The sequence below is a fragment of the Dendropsophus ebraccatus genome, chromosome 12, assembly GCF_027789765.1.
Source record: "Dendropsophus ebraccatus isolate aDenEbr1 chromosome 12, aDenEbr1.pat, whole genome shotgun sequence".
Lineage (NCBI taxonomy): Eukaryota > Metazoa > Chordata > Amphibia > Anura > Hylidae > Dendropsophus > Dendropsophus ebraccatus.
Window position 1 is genome coordinate 85,285,862 of NC_091465.1, and position 19,723 is coordinate 85,305,584.

At 50.5% G+C, this 19,723-nt stretch overlaps 1 protein-coding gene across 8 annotated transcripts in view; it reads left to right on the forward strand.

Moving 5' to 3' along the window:
• LOC138769708 (ephrin type-B receptor 2) overlaps nucleotides 1-19,723 on the forward strand; it is a 125,393-nt gene that overhangs the window by 66,614 nt on the left and 39,056 nt on the right. For all 8 annotated transcript variants that reach the window (XM_069948339.1, XM_069948334.1, XM_069948338.1 and 5 more), the window contains exon 2: nucleotides 14,724-14,788. In XM_069948339.1, coding sequence (XP_069804440.1) covers nucleotides 14,732-14,788 — 57 coding nt within the window. In that variant the 5' untranslated portion in view covers nucleotides 14,724-14,731. The remainder of the gene's footprint in view (nucleotides 1-14,723; nucleotides 14,789-19,723) is intronic.

Sequence of the window (19,723 nt, forward strand, 5' to 3'; positions counted from 1 at the left end):
TTATATACTGTATATAGGGGAGAGGTGTGCACTATATACCAGATATACAGAGGGTGATGCCTGCATATAAGATATGAGGTGAGGGTGACTAGGTATAGGGGGAGTGATGCCTATATACTGTATATAGGGGAGGGGGTTGTTCCTACCAGATATACAGGGGGGGACATCTGTGTACTTGATGTGGCTGTGCTTTTATATACTTGGCAGCCCCTTGTTGACCCCCTCTCCCCAGGCCCGCTGTGGCAGGTGAGGTTTATACCTTGGAGGATGAATATAGTTGTGATTTGCCCCTCTATACCCAGAAGCCTCTGCTCTGCAGTATGGTCATGCTTTGTATATTACAACAGGAAGGGGAGGATTACTCTGGTAGGGGTCCTTATAGAGAGGGGGGTAAATATTGCAGTGCAGTGAGGAGAGGATGAGTACTGCAGGAATCAGTACTATAACATTGGAGCGTGAACACTATATGGAGGGGGTACCTTCTGTATATGGGAGCTCCGGTATGGGGGATGTTGATGGTTTACCTGGCACACACTGAATTGGCAGCGCTATTGGAGCGAGCGCCGTCCGCTGCTGTCGCCACGCGAACAGATGTTGTAGTGCGAGCACGGATAAATATTTTTTCCGCACGTTTAGTGATAAATTCCATCTTATAAACATTTATCAGATTCAGAATACGTGAGAACCTAATTAGAATAGTCTGTAATCTGCTGTAGCGTCTGCTCCCACAGATTAACCCCCTGCGTGCTGCTCCCACGGATTAACCCCCTGCGTGCTGCTCCCACAGATTAACCCCCTGCGTGCTGCTCCCACAGATTAACCCCCTGTGTGCTGCTCCCACAGATTAACCCCCTGCGTGCTGCTCCTACATATTAACCCCCTGCGTGCTGCTCCCACAGATTAACCCCCTGCGTGCTGCTCCCACAGATTAACCCCCTGCGTGCTGCTCCCACGGATTAACCCCCTGCGTGCTGCTCCCACAGATTAACCCCCTGCGTGCTACTCCCACAGATTAACCCACTGCGTGCTGCTCCCACAGATTAACCCCCTGCGTGCTGCTCCCACGGATTAACCCCCTGCGTGCTGCTCCCACAGATTAACCCCCTGCGTGCTGCTCCCACAGATTAACCCCCTGCGTGCTGCTCCCACAGATTAACCCCCTGCGTGCTGCTCCCACAGATTAACCCCCTGCGTGCTGCTCCCACGGACTAACCCCCTGCATGCTACTCCCACAGATTAACCTCCTGCGTGCTGCTCCCACAGATTAACCACCTGCGTGCTGCTCCCACGGATTAACCCCATGCGTGCTGCTCCCACGGACTAACCCCCTGCGTGCTACTCCCACAGATTAACCACCTGCGTGCTGCTCCCACGGATTAACCCCCTGCGTGCTACTCCCACAGATTAAACCCCTGCGTGCAGCTCCCACAGATTAAGCCCCTGCGTGCAGCTCCCACGGATTAACCCCCTGCGTGCTGCTCCCACGGATTAACCCCCTGCATGCTGCTCCCACGGATTAACCCCCTGCATGCTGCTCCCTTAATGGGAAGAGTGGGAAATGGGGGTCCAGGCGTTAAGACCGTAAACTTCTAAACACTCTGGGGTTATTGTCAGGAGTATTGTTGGCTGACCTTAGTATAAGGTGTGTGAGCATCTTAAAGGACCCATATGGTTTTTGCTCTCACAGATACTGAAGTGTGTTGTGCTTTTGTTTTCTACATTATTATGGGTGTTACCATCTTGCCTGACCTGCTTATAACAGCATTTAGTGATATGCTTTACAGCAAGCCCCATTGACAACAATGAATAGGACCTGTCCTATTGACATGAATGGGAAAAATTACTCAGCGTATTCTGTGACTTTTGAAGGGAGGAAGGGGAGGCTGAACTGTGAGCTTCATCCAATATTACCTTTCACTGTAGCGCTGTACATTACTCTCTATCTGTCAGTCCCCTCCTTATCATCGTGGACAGAACCGGAAGTCTCAGCTTAGCTTCAGGCCAAATAGCCAAAATGGAAACTGCAAGATTTCAGAATCATTTTACAATATATATAGTAAAATGGAAAACTAGGAAAAAAGTAAAAAAAAATATTGTCTATAAAAAAAGATTAACATAAAAACTTATTTTAAACAGTAGGTAATTTTTGTGATATGTTCCCTGTAAGGGCTGAGAACAACCTGGGGCGAGGAGGTTAGTGGATGCTGACCTCTCTGCTGGGTTGGTCACAGGTTTTGGAGATTATTGACCTGTCTCCTGGGTTCTAAGGAAGTGTTGGAGGCCATTGACCTCTTAGCTGGGTCAGTCAGAGGTGTGGGAGGGTGCTGACCTCACCCCCGCTTTTAGGACATTGTGAGGATGTGTTCGCACACCATTTTTTTAACCAAATTTTAAGTCGTAAATTCATTGATGGTCCAAACATGATGGTTTGTGGCTGCTCTGCACACACATTGGTTTAGTATTGGTGGCCGGAGTCAGAATGTAGCCATTAGGTAGGTTTCATGTGCCTGGCAGGCAAGGCCTCCTTTTTGGTGTTGGAGGGTGAGGACCAATCCCCTGGGTAAGATACTGAGCTCTGAGAGTTGTTGCAGGGCACTTACCTCTCTTCCTAGTCCGTTGAAGTTGTCTCGGCCGGGTAGGTTGAAGGATTCTGACCACTCTGCAGAGTCAGTGGGACGGGTTGTGAGGTGATGCTGATAACCCTACAGGGACAGTCAGAGGCGTACAAGGACACCGACCTCTCTTCACTTTTGGGACATAGTGATGTTTTATTGCAGTTCCACACACAATGGTTTAGTGTTTGAGACTGGTGTCTGAATGCAGCTATTGTGTAGGTTTGATGTCCCTGGGGGCCTTCTCTTCTGGATTGGTTAGAGGTTTTGGAGGACCTGACCTTTTTTTTGGCTTAGACTGAGGTGTTGGAGGGAGGATACTGACCTCTTTACAGGGTCAGTCAGAGTTTGCTGACACTTTTTACTGGTTTCATTAGAGATGGGGAAGGTGGCTAACCAGTGAAATCAGTTTGAGGATAATGACCTCTTTTTTGGATTGGTCGGAGGTGTTGAAGGATGCTGACCTTACCCCTGGTTTGTTTGGAGGTGTAGGATAAGGTTAGCTTGGTTGTTGGTGGTGGTGGTCTTGTGAGGGTTTTTGGAGGTTGCTGACCACCCTGCTGGGTCAGTTGGAGGTGTTGGAAGACATTGACTTCTCTTTTTGGTGGGACGGAGGAGTTGGCAATTGTTGCGTGGTCTGAGGTATGGGAGAATGCTGACCCCTCTGATGGATGGTAGGATGTTGACCCTTCTTCTGGGTGTTCGGAGGATCCTGACCCCTCTGCTGGGTTGATAAGAGTGGTTGGGGCATGCTGACCTCTCTGCTAGGTCTATCAGAGGTGTTAGAGAATGGTGACCTATATGCTGGGTCGTAAAAAGGATACTGACCTGTCTGCCAGGTTAATTAAAGGTGTTGAAGGACGTTGACTTCTCTGTTGATTTTTAGCCTCAGAGTCCGTCAGAATCCTGTGAGGGTGATAACCTCTCTGCTCCTTCAATTGGAGTTGCTAAAGGATACAGACTCTGTTGGAGTTGTTTGAGGTGGATGACCTTGCTACTGGATTGGAGTTGTTGGAAGTCATTGACCTTTTTGCAAGGTCAGTCAATGTTTTTGGATACAGACCTCTTCACTGGGTCTGAGGTATAGGAGTATCAGACCTCTCTATTGGCTTGGTCAAGGGTGTGAGAGGGCACGGCCTCTGCTGAATCAGTGCAGAGTGATTCACTGTTATTGTACACTGATCTCTGCGCTAGGTCCAAGGTGTGGAAGGACACTGACCTTTCTGCTGGGTCGGTCAGAGTTGTTGCAGGATGCTGACCTGCCCTTGCTCTTGGGACATAGCGATGGTTTGCTGCAGCTCGGCACACACAATGGTTTAGTGTTAGTGACTGGAGTCTGAATACAGCCATTGTGTGGGTTGGATGCCCCCAGGGGCACGAGGCCTTCCATGTTTGTTCCCAGTGTTATTGTGACAGGAGTAGATTCCCTGGGGCAGAGTGTAATGTGAAGGAAGCTTTCTACAGACGGGTTCCCCATAAGTTCCAGTAATGGCAGCCCAGCTCCTCCCTTGCCGGTTCCACAGGAATTCCTCCACTTATGCCCGTTTTTTCTCATAGAGCTTGAGGGCTATGGAAGGACCACAAAGCTTGTTTTTTGGGCAAGACAACATCTATCTCCTTACATGTTGGGGAAGCCCGCAGACCAACCGATGGGCTCTCTACCAGAATATCTGGTGATATGGTGACCCCCGGTAGCCTATAGTCTCGTTGCCCCCAGAGCTGACAATCAGATACATGTGCTGATGCGGTGGCTTTGGACTGATTGAAGGAAAGCACGCGATATACGAGTATTGCACAATATTTTATGGTAGTGGCGAGCTTTGCCTGGTCATTTATAGGGCGAGCAGCGGTGTCAGGTATTTATCTGGTGTCTGGATCGGCTCCACTTACAGATATGTCTGCCCTGCGTGTTGTGATACGCCCATGGATTAGACCTAGGCGTATGGTGAATCATGGCTGTCCACCCAGCCTGAGTCAACGCAGAATAACACGAAACCTCCGCAGTGATGGAAGTAAAGGGACAGTTATGGGTCAGGAACCAGAGGCCATCCCCAACAAACCCTGGGGGGGGCGGGTTGTGGACCTGGTTCATATCATCATGGGAATCCTATCGTCTTAAACATCATCTTTGAACATCAGGGGCAAGAAGCAATTGGGGCCATCACAAAAAGGTCCTCCTAAGACAGATCTTTCTAGGACCTGTCTTCTAGGATAGGTCCTGGGGGGCTTCGCTGACATGACAGGAGTGAGTGGCTTCCCTGGTTCAGGCATCGTTAGCGTCTGGTGGCGGTGATCCGTCAAACAACCTGATGTCATGTGTTCTCACTGAAGGGATTGCCACAGTTCTCTGTTGGAGTGGTGGGCAGGGGTCCTGAATCATGCGATCACAGAAGGATGAAAGTGTTGCATTGGTTGTGACTGCTCCTGTTCTGTGCATGATAACCTGATTATAGGTGCAAACTCTAGACTGAGGCTTGTAGGTTGTCCTCTCTAGTATCATCCTGAGGGTTGTAGGTTGTGTTCTCTGGTATCATCCTGAGGGTTGTAGGTTGTGTTCTCTGGTATCATCCTGAGGGTTGTAGGTTGCGCTCTCTTGTGTCATCCTAAGGGGTTGCAGCTTGTGCTCTCTGGTATCATCCCGAGGGTTGCAGGTTGTCCTCTCTGGTATCATCCCGAGGGTTGTAGGTTGTCCTCTCTGGTATCATCCTGAGGGTTGCAGGTTGTGTTCTCTCGGATCATCCTGATGGTTGCAGGTTGTCCTCTCTGGGATCATCCTGAGGGTTGCAGGTTGTGTTCTCTGGGATCATCCCGAGGGTTGCAGGTTGTGTTCTCTGGGATCATCCTGAGGGTTGCAGGTTGTGTTCTCTGGGATCATCCTGAGGGTTGCAGGTTGTGTTCTCTGGGATCATCCCGAGGGTTGCAGGTTGTGTTCTCGGATCATCCTGAGGGTTGCAGGTTGTGTTCTCTGGGATCGTCCTGAGGGTTGCAGGTTGTGTTCTCTGGGATCATCCCGAGGGTTGCAGGTTGTGTTGTCTGGTATCATCCTGATGGTTGCAGGTTGTGTTCTCTAGTATCGTCCCGAGGGTTGCAGGTTGTGTTCTCTGGGATCATCCCGAGGGTTGCAGGTTGTGTTCTCTGGGATCATCCTGAGGGTTGCAGGTTGTGTTCTCTGGGATCATCCTGAGGGTTGCAGGTTGTGTTCTCTGGGATCATCCTGAGGGTTGCAGGTTGTGTTCTCTGGGATCATCCTGAGGGTTGCAGGTTGTGTTCTCTGGGATCGTCCTGAGGGTTGCAGGTTGTGTTCTCTGGGATCATCCTGAGGGTTGCAGGTTGTGTTCTCCGGGATCATCCTGAGGGTTGCAGGTTGTGTTCTCCGGGATCATCCTGAGGGTTGCAGGTTGTGTTCTCTGGGATCATCCCGAGGGTTGCAGGTTGTGTTCTCGGATCATCCTGAGGGTTGCAGGTTGTGTTCTCTGGGATCGTCCTGAGGGTTGCAGGTTGTGTTCTCTGGGATCATCCTGATGGTTGCAGGTTGTGTTCTCTAGTATCGTCCCGAGGGTTTCAGGTTGTGTTCTCTGGGATCATCCCGAGGGTTGCAGGTTGTGTTCTCTGGGATCATCCTGAGGGTTGCAGGTTGTGTTCTCTGGGATCATCCTGAGGGTTGCAGGTTGTGTTCTCTGGGATCGTCCTGAGGGTTGCAGGTTGTGTTCTCCGGGATCATCCTGAGGGTTGCAGGTTGTGTTCTCCGGGATCATCCTGAGGGTTGCAGGTTGATTTTTCTGGTGTTGGACTTCTCTTTCATCTTCTTTTCTTGCAAGGTTGGGGAGGGGGGGGGGGTCGGGGGGGGGGGGGGGTCACGTGGCATGTAACAGGTTAATTGTATGAGATTGGTAGAAGATAATGGGTGGTGGGGGTGCCAGGCGTCAATATAACAGCTGCGCAGAAATCTCCTCCATCAGACTCTGTAAAGAAGAGAAGCCGCAGCAGCTGTGCCCCTTCCCCCGACGTCCCCCTCCCTTCCTTTTTAATAAAACGTCTTGGCTGGGTTCCTGTGTCGCCTTTGGACGTCTGCAGTTCTTGGCTCACGCTGCGGCCAGCTCCGTGCCCGGCTCCTTGGCTTGTTGTCCCCACACACGACTCCTGGCAGTGCCATACCGCTTTCATAGTCATGTGATCTTGTGCGGCTCCTAGATGTGGGGTCACTACTGCTGTCATCCTTGTCGGTCACATCCCATGGATCTGCAGCATCTTACCCCCTGCACTGGGTTATACACAGCATCGCATACAGCAGTGTCATCATTCACATATGCAGACATGTGACATCATCAGCGCAATAACTGCAGTCATGTGACATCAGGGCAGTGACTGCAGTCATGTGACATCATCCTTACAATAACTGCAGTCATGTGACATCAGCGCAATAACTGCAGTCATCTTACATCATCAGCGCAATAATTGCAGTCATGTGACATGATCAGCACAATAACTGCAGTCATATGACATCATCACAATAACTGCAGTCATGTGCGTCATTAGTGCAAAATTTGCAGTCATGTGACAATAACTGCAGTTATTGCACTGATGTCACATGACTACAGTTATTGCACTGATGTCACATGACTACAGTTATTGCACTGATGTCACATGACTACAGTTATTGCACTGATGTCACATGACTACAGTTATTGCACTGATGTCACATGACTACAGTTATTGCACTGATGTCACATGACTACAGTTATTGCACTGATGTCACATGACTACAGTTATTGCACTGATGTCACATGACTACAGTTATTGCACTGATGTCACATGACTACAGTTATTGCACTGGTGATGTCACAGGACTGCAGTTAGTGTACTGATGATGTCACATGACTGCAGTTATTGCGCTGATGTCACATGACTGCAGTTATTACACTGGTGATGTCACAGGACTGCAGTTAGTGTACTGATGATGTCACATGACTACAGTTATTACACTGGTGATGTCACATGACTACAGTTATTGCACTGGTGATGTCACATGACTACAGTTATTACACGGGTGATGTCACATGACTTCTGGTATTGTGCAGATGATGTCACAGGACTGCAGTTATTGCACTGGTGATGTGACATGACTGCAGTTATTACACTGGTGATGTCACAGGACTGCAGTTATAACACTGGTGATGTCACAGGACTGCAGTTATAACACTGGTGATGTCACAGGACTGCAGTTATTACACTGGTGATGTCACAGGACTGCAGATATTACACTGGTGATGTCACGGGACTGCAGTTATTACACTGGTGATGTCACATGACTACAGTTATTACACTGGTGATGTCACAGGACTGCAGGTATTGTGCAGATGATGTCACAGGACTGCAGTTATTACACTGGCGATGTCACAGGACTGCAGTTATTACACTGGCGATGTCACAGGACTGCAGTTATTACACTGGTGATGTCACATGACTGCAGTTATTACACTGGTGATGTCACATGACTGCAGTTATTACACTGGTGATGTCACATGACTGCAGTTATTACACTGGTGATGTCACATGACTGCAGGTATTGTGCAGATGATGTCACATGACTGCAGTTATTACACTGGTGATGTCACATGACTGCAGTTATTACACTGGTGATGTCACATGACTGTAGTCATGTGACCTCATCAGCACAATAACTGCAGTCACATCACATACATGACTCCTTACAACAAATCAGAGCTCATCTTTTATTTCTCATATTGTGCTAATAAAATTAAAGCGTAATATCTGGTGACATCACCAATGTAGTAATTATAGTCATGACATCACCAGTGTACCTGAAGGAGCTGAGCTATTCATATATTGGGTGGCACATGGGGCTGAAGTATATAGCGGGTACACTGGTGGCACTTGGGGCTGTGTGTATATGGCGGGTACACTGGTGGCACATGAGGCTGAAGTATATAGCGGGTACACTGGTGGCACATGGGGCTGATGTGTATATGGCGGGTACACTGGTGGCACATGGGGCTGAAGTATATAGCGGGTACACTGGTGGCACATGGGGCTGATGTGTATATAGCGGGTACACTGGTGGCACATGGGGCTGATGTGTATATGACGGGTACACTGGTGGCACATGGATCTGATGTGTATATGACGAGTACACTGGTGGCACATGGATCTGATGTGTATATGACGGGTACACTGGTGGCACATGGGGCTGATGTGTATATGGCGGGTACACTGGTGGCACATGGGGCTGATGTGTATATGGCGGGTACACTGGTGGCACATGGATCTGATGTGTATATGACGGGTACACTGGTGGCACATGGGGCTGATGTGTATATGACGGGTACACTGGTGGCACATGGGGCTGATGTGTATATGGCGGGTACACTGGTGGCACATGGGGCTGATGTGTATATGGCGGGTACACTGGTGGCACATGGGGCTGATGTGTATATGGCGGGTACACTGGTGGCACATGGGGCTGAACTGTATATGGCGGGTACACTGGTGGCACATGGGGCTGATGTGTATATGGCGGGTACACTGGTGGCACATGGGGCTGATGTGTATATGGCGGGTACACTGGTGGCACATGGGGCTAATGTGTGTATGGCGGGTACACTGGTGGCACATGGGGCTGATGTGTATATGGCGGGTACACTGGTGGCACATGGGGCTGATGTGCATATGGCGGGTACACTGGTGGCTCAAGGGGCTGATGTGTGTATATAGTGGTCTATGTCCTGGGTATATAGAGGGAGGTCTATGTCCTGGGTATATAGGGGGAGGTCTATGTCCTGGGTATATAGGGGGAGGTCTATGTCCTGGGTATATAGGGGGAGGTCTATGTCCTGGGTATATAGAGGGAGGTCTATGTCCTGGGTATATAGGGGGAGGTCTATGTCCTGGGTATATAGGGGGATGTCTATGTCCTGGGTATATAGAGGGAGGTCTATGTCCTGGGTATATAGAGGGAGGTCTATGTCCTGAGTATATAGGGGGAGGTCTATGTCCTGAGTATATAGGGGGAGGTTTATGTCCTGGGTATATAGGGGGAGGTCAATGTCCTGGGTATATAGAGGGAGGTCTATGTCCTGAGTATATAGGGGGAGGTCTATGTCCTGGGTATATAGAGGGAGGTCTATGTCCTGAGTATATAGGGGGAGGTCTATGTCCTGGGTGTATAGGGCGAGGTCTATGTCCTGGGTATATAGGGGGAGGTCTATGTCCTGGGTATATAGGGGGAGGTCTATGTTCTGGGTATATAGGGGGAGGTCTATGTCCTGGGTATATAGAGGGAGGTCTATGTCCTGAGTATATAGGGGGAGGTTTATGTCCTGGGTATATAGGGGGAGGTCTATGTCCTGGGTATATAGGGGGAGGTCTATGTCCTGGGTATATAGAGGGAGGTCTATGTCCTGAGTATATAGGGGGAGGTCTATGTCCTGGGTATATAGGGGAGGTCTATGTCCTGAGTATATAGGGGGAGGTCTATGTCCTGAGTATATAGGGGGAGGTCTATGTCCTGGGTATATAGGGGAGGTCTATGTCCTGGGTATATAGGGGAGGTCTATGTCCTGAGTATATAGGGGGAGGTCTATGTCCTGGGTGTATAGGGCGAGGTCTATGTCCTGAGTATATAGGGGGAGGTCTATGTCCTGGGTATATAGAGGGAGGTCTATGTCCTGAGTATATAGGGGGAGGTCTATGTCCTGGGTGTATAGGGCGAGGTCTATGTCCTGGGTATATAGGGGGAGGTGTATGTTCTGGGTATATAGGGGGAGGTCTATGTCCTGGGTATATAGAGGGAGGTCTATGTCCTGGGTATATAGAGGGAGGTCTATGTCCTGAGTATATAGGGGGAGGTCTATGTCCTGGGTGTATAGGGCGAGGTCTATGTCCTGGGTGTATAGGGCGAGGTCTATGTCCTGGGTGTATAGGGGGAGGTCTATGTCCTGGGTGTATAGGGGGAGGTCTATGTCCTGGGTATATAGGGGGAGGTCTATGTCCTGGGTGTATAGGGCGAGGTCTATGTCCTGGGTGTATAGGGCGAGGTCTATGTCCTGGGTGTATAGGGGGAGGTCTATGTCCTGGGTGTATAGGGGGAGGTCTATGTCCTGGGTATATAGGAGGAGGTCTATGTCCTGGGTATATAGGGGGAGGTCTATGTCCTGGGTATATAGGGGGAGGTCTATGTCCTGGGTATATAGGGCGAGGTCTATGTCCTGGGTATATAGGGGGAGGTCTATGTCCTGAGTATATAGGGGGAGGTCTATGTCCTGGGTATATAGGGGGAGGTCTATGTCCTGGGTATATAGGGGGAGGTTTATGGCGCTGTCTTATAGTCACATTCTTTTTGTTGCCCATAGCAACCACGGAGAAAAGAAGGCTGAGCTCTGGTTGGTTACTATGGTGTCCAAAAACTCTCTAGTCAAGTGCATGTACACGTACAGTCCCCCTTCCCCTGTGGTGGTATACATGCTCAGTCCTCCTTCCTCTGAGGATATATACATGCTCAGTCCTCCTTCCTCTGAGGATATATACATGCTCAGTCCCCCTTCCTCTGTGGTGGTATACATGCTCAGTCCTCCTTCCTCTGTGGATATATACATGCTCAGTCCTCCTTCCTCTGTGGTGGTATACATGCTCAGTCCCCCTTCCTCTGTGGTGGTATACATGCTCAGTCCTCCTTCCTCTGAGGATATATACATGCTCAGTCCCACTTCCTCTGAGGATATATACATGCTCAGTCCCCCTTCCTCTGTGGTGGTATACATGCTCAGTCCCCCTTCCTCTGAGGATATATACATGCTCAGTCCCCCTTCCTCTGTGGTGGTATACATGCTCAGTCCCCCTTCCTCTGTGGTGGTATACATGCTCAGTCCCCCTTCCTCTGTGGTGGTATACATGGTCAGTCCCCCTTCCTCTGTGGTGGTATACATGCTCAGTCCCCCTTCCCCTGTGGTGGTATACATGCTCAGTCCCCCTTCCTCTGTGGTGGTATACATGCTCAGTCCCCCTTCCTCTGTGGTGGTATACATGCTCAGTCCCCCTTCCTCTGAGGATATATACATGCTCAGTCCCCCTTCCTCTGTGGTGGTATACATGCTCAGTCCCCCTTCCTCTGTGGTGGTATACATGGTCAGTCCCCCTTCCTCTGTGGTGGTATACATGCTCAGTCCCCCTTCCTCTGAGGATATATACATGCTCAGTCCCCCTTCCTCTGTGGTGGTATACATGCTCAGTCCCCCTTCCTCTGTGGTGGTATACATGCTCAGTCCCCCTTCCTCTGTGGTGGTATACATGGTCAGTCCCCCTTCCTCTGTGGTGGTATACATGCTCAGTCCCCCTTCCTCTGTGGTGGTATGCATGCTCAGTCCTCCTTCCTCTGAGGTGGTTTACATGCTCAGTCCCCCTTCCTCTGAGGTGGTATACATGCTCAGTCCCCCTTCCTCTGTGGTGGTATACATGCTCAGTCCCCCTTCCTCTGTGGTGGTATACATGGTCAGTCCCCCTTCCTCTGTGGTGGTATACATGCTCAGTCCCCCTTCCTCTGTGGTGGTATGCATGCTCAGTCCTCCTTCCTCTGAGGTGGTATACATGCTCAGTCCCCCTTCCTCTGAGGTGGTATACATGCTCAGTCCCCCTTCCTCTGTGGTGGTATACATGCTCAGTCCCCCTTCCTCTGAGGATATATACATGCTCAGTCCCTCTTCCTCTGTGGTGGTATACATGCTCAGTCCCCCTTCCTCTGAGGTGGTATACATGCTCTGTCCCCCTTCCTCTGAGGCTATATACATGCTCAGTCCCCCTTCCTCTGTGGTGGTATACATGCTCAGTCCTCCTTCCTCTGTGGTGGTATACATGCTCATTCCCCCTTACTCTGAGGCTATATACATGCTCAGTCCCCCTTCCTCTGAGGATATATACATGCTCAGTCCTCCTTCCTCTGTGGTGGTATACATGCTCAGTCCCCCTTCCTCTGAGGCTATATACATGCTCAGTCCTCCTTCCTCTGAGGCTATATACCTGCTCAGTCCTCCTTCCTCTGAGGCTATATACATGCTCAGTCCCCCTTCCTCTGTGGTGGTATACATGCTCAGTCCTCCTTCCTCTGAGGCTATATACATGCTCAGTCCCCCTTCCTCTGTGGTGGTATACATGGTCAGTCCCCCTTCCTCTGTGGTGGTATACATGCTCAGTCCCCCTTCCCCTGTGGTGGTATACATGCTCAGTCCCCCTTCCTCTGTGGTGGTATACATGCTCAGTCCCCCTTCCTCTGAGGATATATACATGCTCAGTCCTCCTTCCCCTGTGGTGGTATACATGCTCAGTCCCCCTTCCTCTGTGGTGGTATACATGCTCAGTCCCCCTTCCTCTGTGGCTATATACATGCTCAGTCCTCCTTCCTCTGTGGTGGTATACATGCTCAGTCCCCCTTCCTCTGTGGCTATATACATGGTCAGTCCCCCTTCCTCTGTGGTGGTATACATGGTCAGTCCCCCTTCCTCTGTGGTGGTATACATGCTCAGTCCTCCTTCCTCTGAGGCTATATACATGCTCAGTCCTCCTTCCTCTGAGGCTATATACATGCTCAGTCTTCCTTCCTCTGTGGCTATATACATGCTCAGTCCCCCTTCCTCTGTGGTGGTATACATGCTCAGTCCCCCTTCCCCTGTGGTGGTATACATGCTCAGTCCCCCTTCCTCTGTGGTGGTATACATGCTCAGTCCTCCTTCCTCTGTGGTGGTATACATGCTCAGTCCCCCTTCCTCTGTGGTGGTATACATGCTCAGTCCCCCTTCCTCTGAGGATATATACATGCTCAGTCCCCCTTCCTCTGTGGTGGTATACATGCTCAGTCCCATTTCTCTTGTTCTCAGTCGCTTTTCATTGATTTTGTGCTTCGCTCTCATCCATCGATGATCAATGTGGTAAGATTGCGGTCATGTGACCACCTCCTGCCACCATAATCTTCTGTACGCTGCATTAATCGCTCACTCGCTGCGTCTTCACCGCGGGGCCCCTGTGAGGAGGAAGAGGGGGGCCGATGGCTGATCAGAGGGGGGACATGGTATAAAGGAGAGAAAATGCTTCATATGGAACAGAGGGCAGGAGGCTGGACATGCAGGGGGATACGGGCTCCTGGGCTCCCCCCGTCATACACCCTGTAGAGTGTCAGCTCCTGGGCTCCCTGTCATACACCCTGTAGAGTGTCAGCTCCTGGGCTCCCCCTGTCATACACCCTGTAGAGTGTCAGCTCCTGGGCTCCCCCTGTCATACACCCTGTAGAGTGTCAGCTCCTGGGCTCCCCCTGTCATACAAACTGTAGAGTGTCAGCTCCTGGGCTCCCCCTGTCATACACCCTGTAGAGTGTCAGCTCCTGGGCTCCCCCTGTCATACACCCTGTAGAGTGTCAGCTCCTGGGCTCCCTCCGTCATACACCCTGTAGAGTGTCAGCTCCTGGGCTCCCCCTGTCATACACCCTGTAGAGTGTCAGCTCCTGGGCTCCCCCTGTCATACACCCTGTAGAGTGTCAGCTCCTGGGCTCCCTCCGTCATACACCCTATAGAGTGTCAGCTCCTGGGCTCTTCCTGTCATACACCCTGTAGAGTGTCAGCTCCTGGGCTCCCCCTGTCATACACCCTGTAGAGTGTCAGCTCCTGGGCTTCCCCTGTCATACAAACTGTAGAGTGTCAGCTCCTGGGCTCCCCCTGTCATACACCCTGTAGAGTGTCAGCTCCTGGGCTCCCCCTGTCATACACCCTGTAGAGTGTCAGCTCCTGGGCTCCCTCCGTCATATACCCTATAGAGTGTCAGCTCCTGGGCTCCCCCTGTCATACACCCTGTAGAGTGTCAGCTCCTGGGCTCCCCCTGTCATACACCCTGTAGAGTGTCAGCTCCTGGGCTCCCTCCGTCATATACCCTATAGAGTGTCAGCTCCTGGGCTCCCCCTGTCATACACCCTGTAGAGTGTCAGCTCCTGGGCTCCCCATTTGGTCGTGTTTAGGGGCCCGTACACTAGTCACCTGGGAGGTCAGAGGTTACAGGTCATGCGTCTCCTCCCCCCATTTGTATTAATATGTTAATACTTTTTTCTGTCTCTTTCAGAAACATTAATGGATTCAACGACTGCAACGGCCGAGCTGGGATGGACCGTGCACCCGTCATCAGGGGTGAGTGCTGACCGACCATGACTGCCAGCCTGAAATATCCAGGATATGGCCAGCTATGGGGGCGCCACCGTGCCCGCCCCGACCTCTAACCTTAAACTTCTCTATCTGTCTGACAATAATCAGCAAGGAACAGGATCCTAAAACCCCGCCCAATGTGGGAGGAGCTACCATAGTAGAGGGAGTGGGTGGGCCTCAGAGGATGGGGGATCTATATTACATAGGACTGCAGATGACATCTACTCCATTATCTGTACTAAGAGATATCACTGTGTTATCTGTGGTGTTACATAGGACTGCAGGTGACTACTACAATATCTGTACTCAGAGATATCACTGTGTTATCTGTGCTGTTACATAGGACTGCAGGGGACGTCTACTACATTATCTGTACTCTGAGATATCACTGTTATCTGTGGTGTTACATAGGACTGCAGGTGACTACTACATTATCTGTACTCAGCGATATCTCTGTTATCTGTGGTGTTACATAGGACTGCAGGTGACATCTACTACAATATCTGTACTCAGATATATCACTGTGTTATCTGTGGTGTTACATAGGACTGCAGGTGACATGTACTACATTATCTGTACTCAGAGATATCACTGTGTTATCTGTGCTGTTACATAGGACTGCAGGTGACGTCTACTACATTATCTGTACACAGAGATATCACTGTGTTATCTGTGGTGTTACATAGGACTGCAGGTGACATCTACTACATTATCTGTACTCAGAGATATCACTGTTATCTGTGGTGTTACATAGGACTGCAGGTGACATTATCACTGTTATCTGTGGTGTTACATGGGACTGCAGGTGACATCACTGTTATCTGTGGTGTTACATGGGACTGCAGGTGACATTATCACTGTTATCTGTGGTGTTACATGGGACTGCAGGTGACATCACTGTTATCTGTGGTGTTACATAGGACTGCAGGTGACATTATCACTGTTATCTGTGGTGTTACATAGGACTGCAGGTGATCAGTTGAGTGTGGTGGTGCTGACCCCTCGGCCCTCACTCTAGACCCCTCCCCCGCTGCGGTGCTGGATTCCGTCCAGACGCTTTTTTTGGACACAATTGCTGAATCTGGGTTGGAATAAGAAAAGGAGGATTATAGGATGGGTCCGAGAAGCGGCTGTCCCCTCCCTGAGTCCTGGGGGTGAGGACCGTTCTCTTTGATGAGTGGTGATGGGGGGCGCACTCCCCCCCTCCCCGGCCGCCATGTTGAGGCCTTTTCTCTCTGGTCCTGCGGAGGCTGAGGGTTATTGTTCTCCTCTCCAGCGCCCGGCATGTTAATTAGAGGAGCAGGAGAAAGGCAGAGAGTCCTAATTACCAGGGGAGGGGGCTCCCGGCAGCGGCAGCGGGCCCCTGACTGACACATCTTCTGGGATTAGTCAGGCCGCCATGCTTTCTGGTGTCACAGCCTCACAATGAGGCCGCGCTCTCCCCTCCCCCCCACCGCCCGGCCCTTCTGGTTATTTGGTGGCGATGTTTGCAAAGGAGGCAGGTCGCCATGACAACCGAGTGACAGTAGGAAGGGGGAGGCTACCCCAGACCCCCAGAGACCCTCATTTACTTATTATTAAAGAGGAACACACCACAATCTATTCCACTACACCCCCAGCGTGCAAGACACCAGCAAACCTCAGCATGGGGGCTGTATCACACATCATGGGCTTAGATACAGCAGACGGTATCACACTTCCTGGGGTTATATAGAGCAGACAGTATCATGTGTAATAGGATTAGATACAGCAGCTCAGCAGACAGTATCACACATGATAGGATTAGATACATAGATCAGCAGACAGTATCACACATGATAGGATTAGATACAGCCTTAGTACGGGATGCATCGGGGTGGGGGGTGCAGCTCTTATAGAATTTCTGGGCCTCAAACCAAGTTTCCTTCATGTTGTCTTTGGGCCAAGGTTGTGGTCTGGGATTAACCCTTGGTTTCTGTCAGGGTCCTGTTCACATGGATGTGTAAGGATTTCAGCTCTGGGGCAATAATGAGGACACTGGACATCAGTGTGTGATGTGTGTGGAGGAGCAGTGTGATGTGTATAGAGGAGCAGTGTGATGTGTATAGAGGAGCAGTGTGTGATGTGTATAGAGGAGCAGTGTGTGATGTGTATAGAGGAGCAGTGTGTGATGTGTGTGGAGGAGCAGTGTGATGTGTATAGAGGAGCAGTGTGTGATGTGTATAGAGGAGCAGTGTGATGTGTATAGAGGAGCAGTGTGTGATGTGTATAGAGGAGCAGTGTGATGTGTGTGGAGGAGCAGTGTGATCTGTATAGAGGAGCAGTGTGTGATGTGTGTGGAGGAGCAGTGTGATCTGTATAGAGGAGCAGTGTGTGATGTGTGTGGAGGAGCAGTGTGATCTGTATAGAGGAGCAGTGTGTGATGTGTGTGGAGGAGCAGTGTGTGATGTGTGTGGAGGAGCAGTGTGATGTGTATAGAGGAGCAGTGTGATGTGTATAGAGGAGCAGTGTGTGATGTGTATGGAGGAGCAGTGTGTGATGTGTGTGGAGGAGCAGTGTGTGATGTGTATAGAGGAGCAGTGTGTGATGTGTGTGGAGGAGCAGTGTGTGATGTGTGTGGAGGAGCAGTGTGTGATGTGTATAGAGGAGCAGTCTGTGATGTGTATAGAGGAGCAGTGTGTGATGTGTATGGAGGAGCAGTGTGTGATGTGTGTGGAGGAGCAGTGTGATGTCTGTGGAGGAGCAGTGTGTGATGTGTATAGAGGAGCAGTGTGTGACGTGTATAGAGGAGCAGTGTGTGATGTGTATAGAGGAGCAGTGTGTGATGTGTGTGGAGGAGCAGTGTGTGATGTGTGTGGAGGAGCAGTGTGATGTGTATGTGGAGGAGCAGTGTGTGATGTGTGTGGAGGAGCAGTGTGATGTGTGTGGAGGAGCAGTGTGTGATGTGTATAGAGGAGCAGTGTGTGATGTGTGTGGAGGAGCAGTGTGATGTGTGTGGAGGAGCAGTGTGTGATGTGTATGTGGAGGAGCAGTGTGTGATGTGTATAGAGGAGCAGTGTGTGATGTGTATAGAGGAGCAGTGTGTGATGTGTATAGAGGAGCAGTGTGTGATGTGTATAGAGGAGCAGTGTATGATGTGTGTGGAGGAGCAGTGTGATGTGTGTGGAGGAGCAGTGTGTGATGTGTATGTGGAGGAGCAGTGTGTGATGTGTATAGAGGAGCAGTGTGTGATGTGTATAGAGGAGCAGTGTGTGATGTGTATAGAGGAGCAGTGTGTGATGTGTGTGGAGGAGCAGTGTGTGATGTGTGTGGAGGAGCAGTGTGTGATGTGTGTGGAGGAGCAGTGTGTGATGTGTGTGGAGGAGCAGTGTGTGATGTGTGTGGAGGAGCAGTGTGTGATGTGTATAGAGGAGCAGTGTGTGATGTGTGTGGAGGAGCAGTGTGTGATGTGTATAGAGGAGCAGTGTGATGTGTATAGAGGAGCAGTGTGTGATGCGTATAGAGGAGCAGTGTGTGATGTGTATAGAGGAGCAGTGTGATGTGTATAGAGGAGCAGTGTGTGACGTGTATATAGGAGCAGTGTGTAATGTGTATAGAGGAGCAGTGTCTGATGTGTGTGGAGGAGCAGTGTGATGTGTATAGAGGAGCAGTGTGATGTGTATAGAGGAGCAGTGTGATGTGTATAGAGGAGCAGTGTGTGATGTGTATAGAGGAGCAGTGTGATGTGTATAGAGGAGCAGTGTGTGATGTGTATAGAGGAGCAGTGTGATGTGTATAGAGGAGCAGTGTGTGATGTGTATAGAGGAGCAGTGTGTGATGTGTGTGGAGGAGCAGTGTGTGATGTGTGTGGAGGAGCAGTGTGTGATGTGTATAGAGGAGCAGTGTGTGATGTGTGTGGAGGAGCAGTGTGTGATGTGTGTGGAGGAGCAGTGTGTGACGTGTATAGAGGAGCAGTGTGTGATGTGTATAGAGGAGCAGTGTGTGATGTGTGTGGAGGAGCAGTGTGTGATGTGTATGGAGGAGCAGTGTGTGATGTGTGTGGAGGAGCAGTGTGTGATGTGTATGGAGGAGCAGTGTGTGATGTGTGTGGAGGAGCAGTGTGTGATGTGTGTGGAGGAGCAGTGTGTGATGTGTGTGTAGGAGCAGTTTGTGATGTGTGTGGAGGAGCAGTGTGTGATGTGTGTGGAGGAGCAGTGTGTGATGTGTGTGGAGGAGCAGTGTGTGATGTGTGTGGAGGAGCAGGATGTGTGTGGAGGAGCAGTGTGTGATGTGTGTGAGGAGCAGGTGTGATGTGTGTGGAGGAGCAGTGTGTGATGTGTGTGGAGGAGCAGTGTGTGATGTGTGTGGAGGAGCAGTGTGTGATGTGTGTGGAGGAGCAGTGTGTGATGTGTGTGGAGGAGCAGTGTGTGATGTGTGTGGAGGAGCAGTGTGTGATGTGTGTGGAGGAGCAGTGTGTGATGTGTGTGGAGGAGCAGTGTGTGATGTGTGTGGAGGAGCAGTGTGTGATGTGTGTGGAGAAGCAGTGTGATGTGTGTGGAGGAGCAGTGTGTGATGTGTGTGGAGGAGCAGTGTGTGATGTGTGTGGAGGAGCAGTGTGTGATGTGTGTGGAGGAGCAGTGTGTGATGTGTGTGGAGGAGCAGTGTGTGATGTGTGTGGAGGAGCAGTGTGTGATGTGTGTGGAGGAGCAGTGTGTGATGTGTGTGGAGGAGCAGTGTGTGATGTGTGTGGAGGAGCAGTGTGTGATGTGTATATAGGAGCAGTGTGTGATGTGTGTGGAGGAGCAGTGTGTGATGTGTGTGGAGGAGCAGTGTGTGATGTGTGTGGAGGAGCAGTGTGTGATGTGTGTGGAGGAGCAGTGTGTGATGTGTGTGGAGGAGCAGTTTGTGGCTCATGTGGGTCTGTAGGCAAAAAAATACAAGTACTAAGGCCTTTTAAGCACA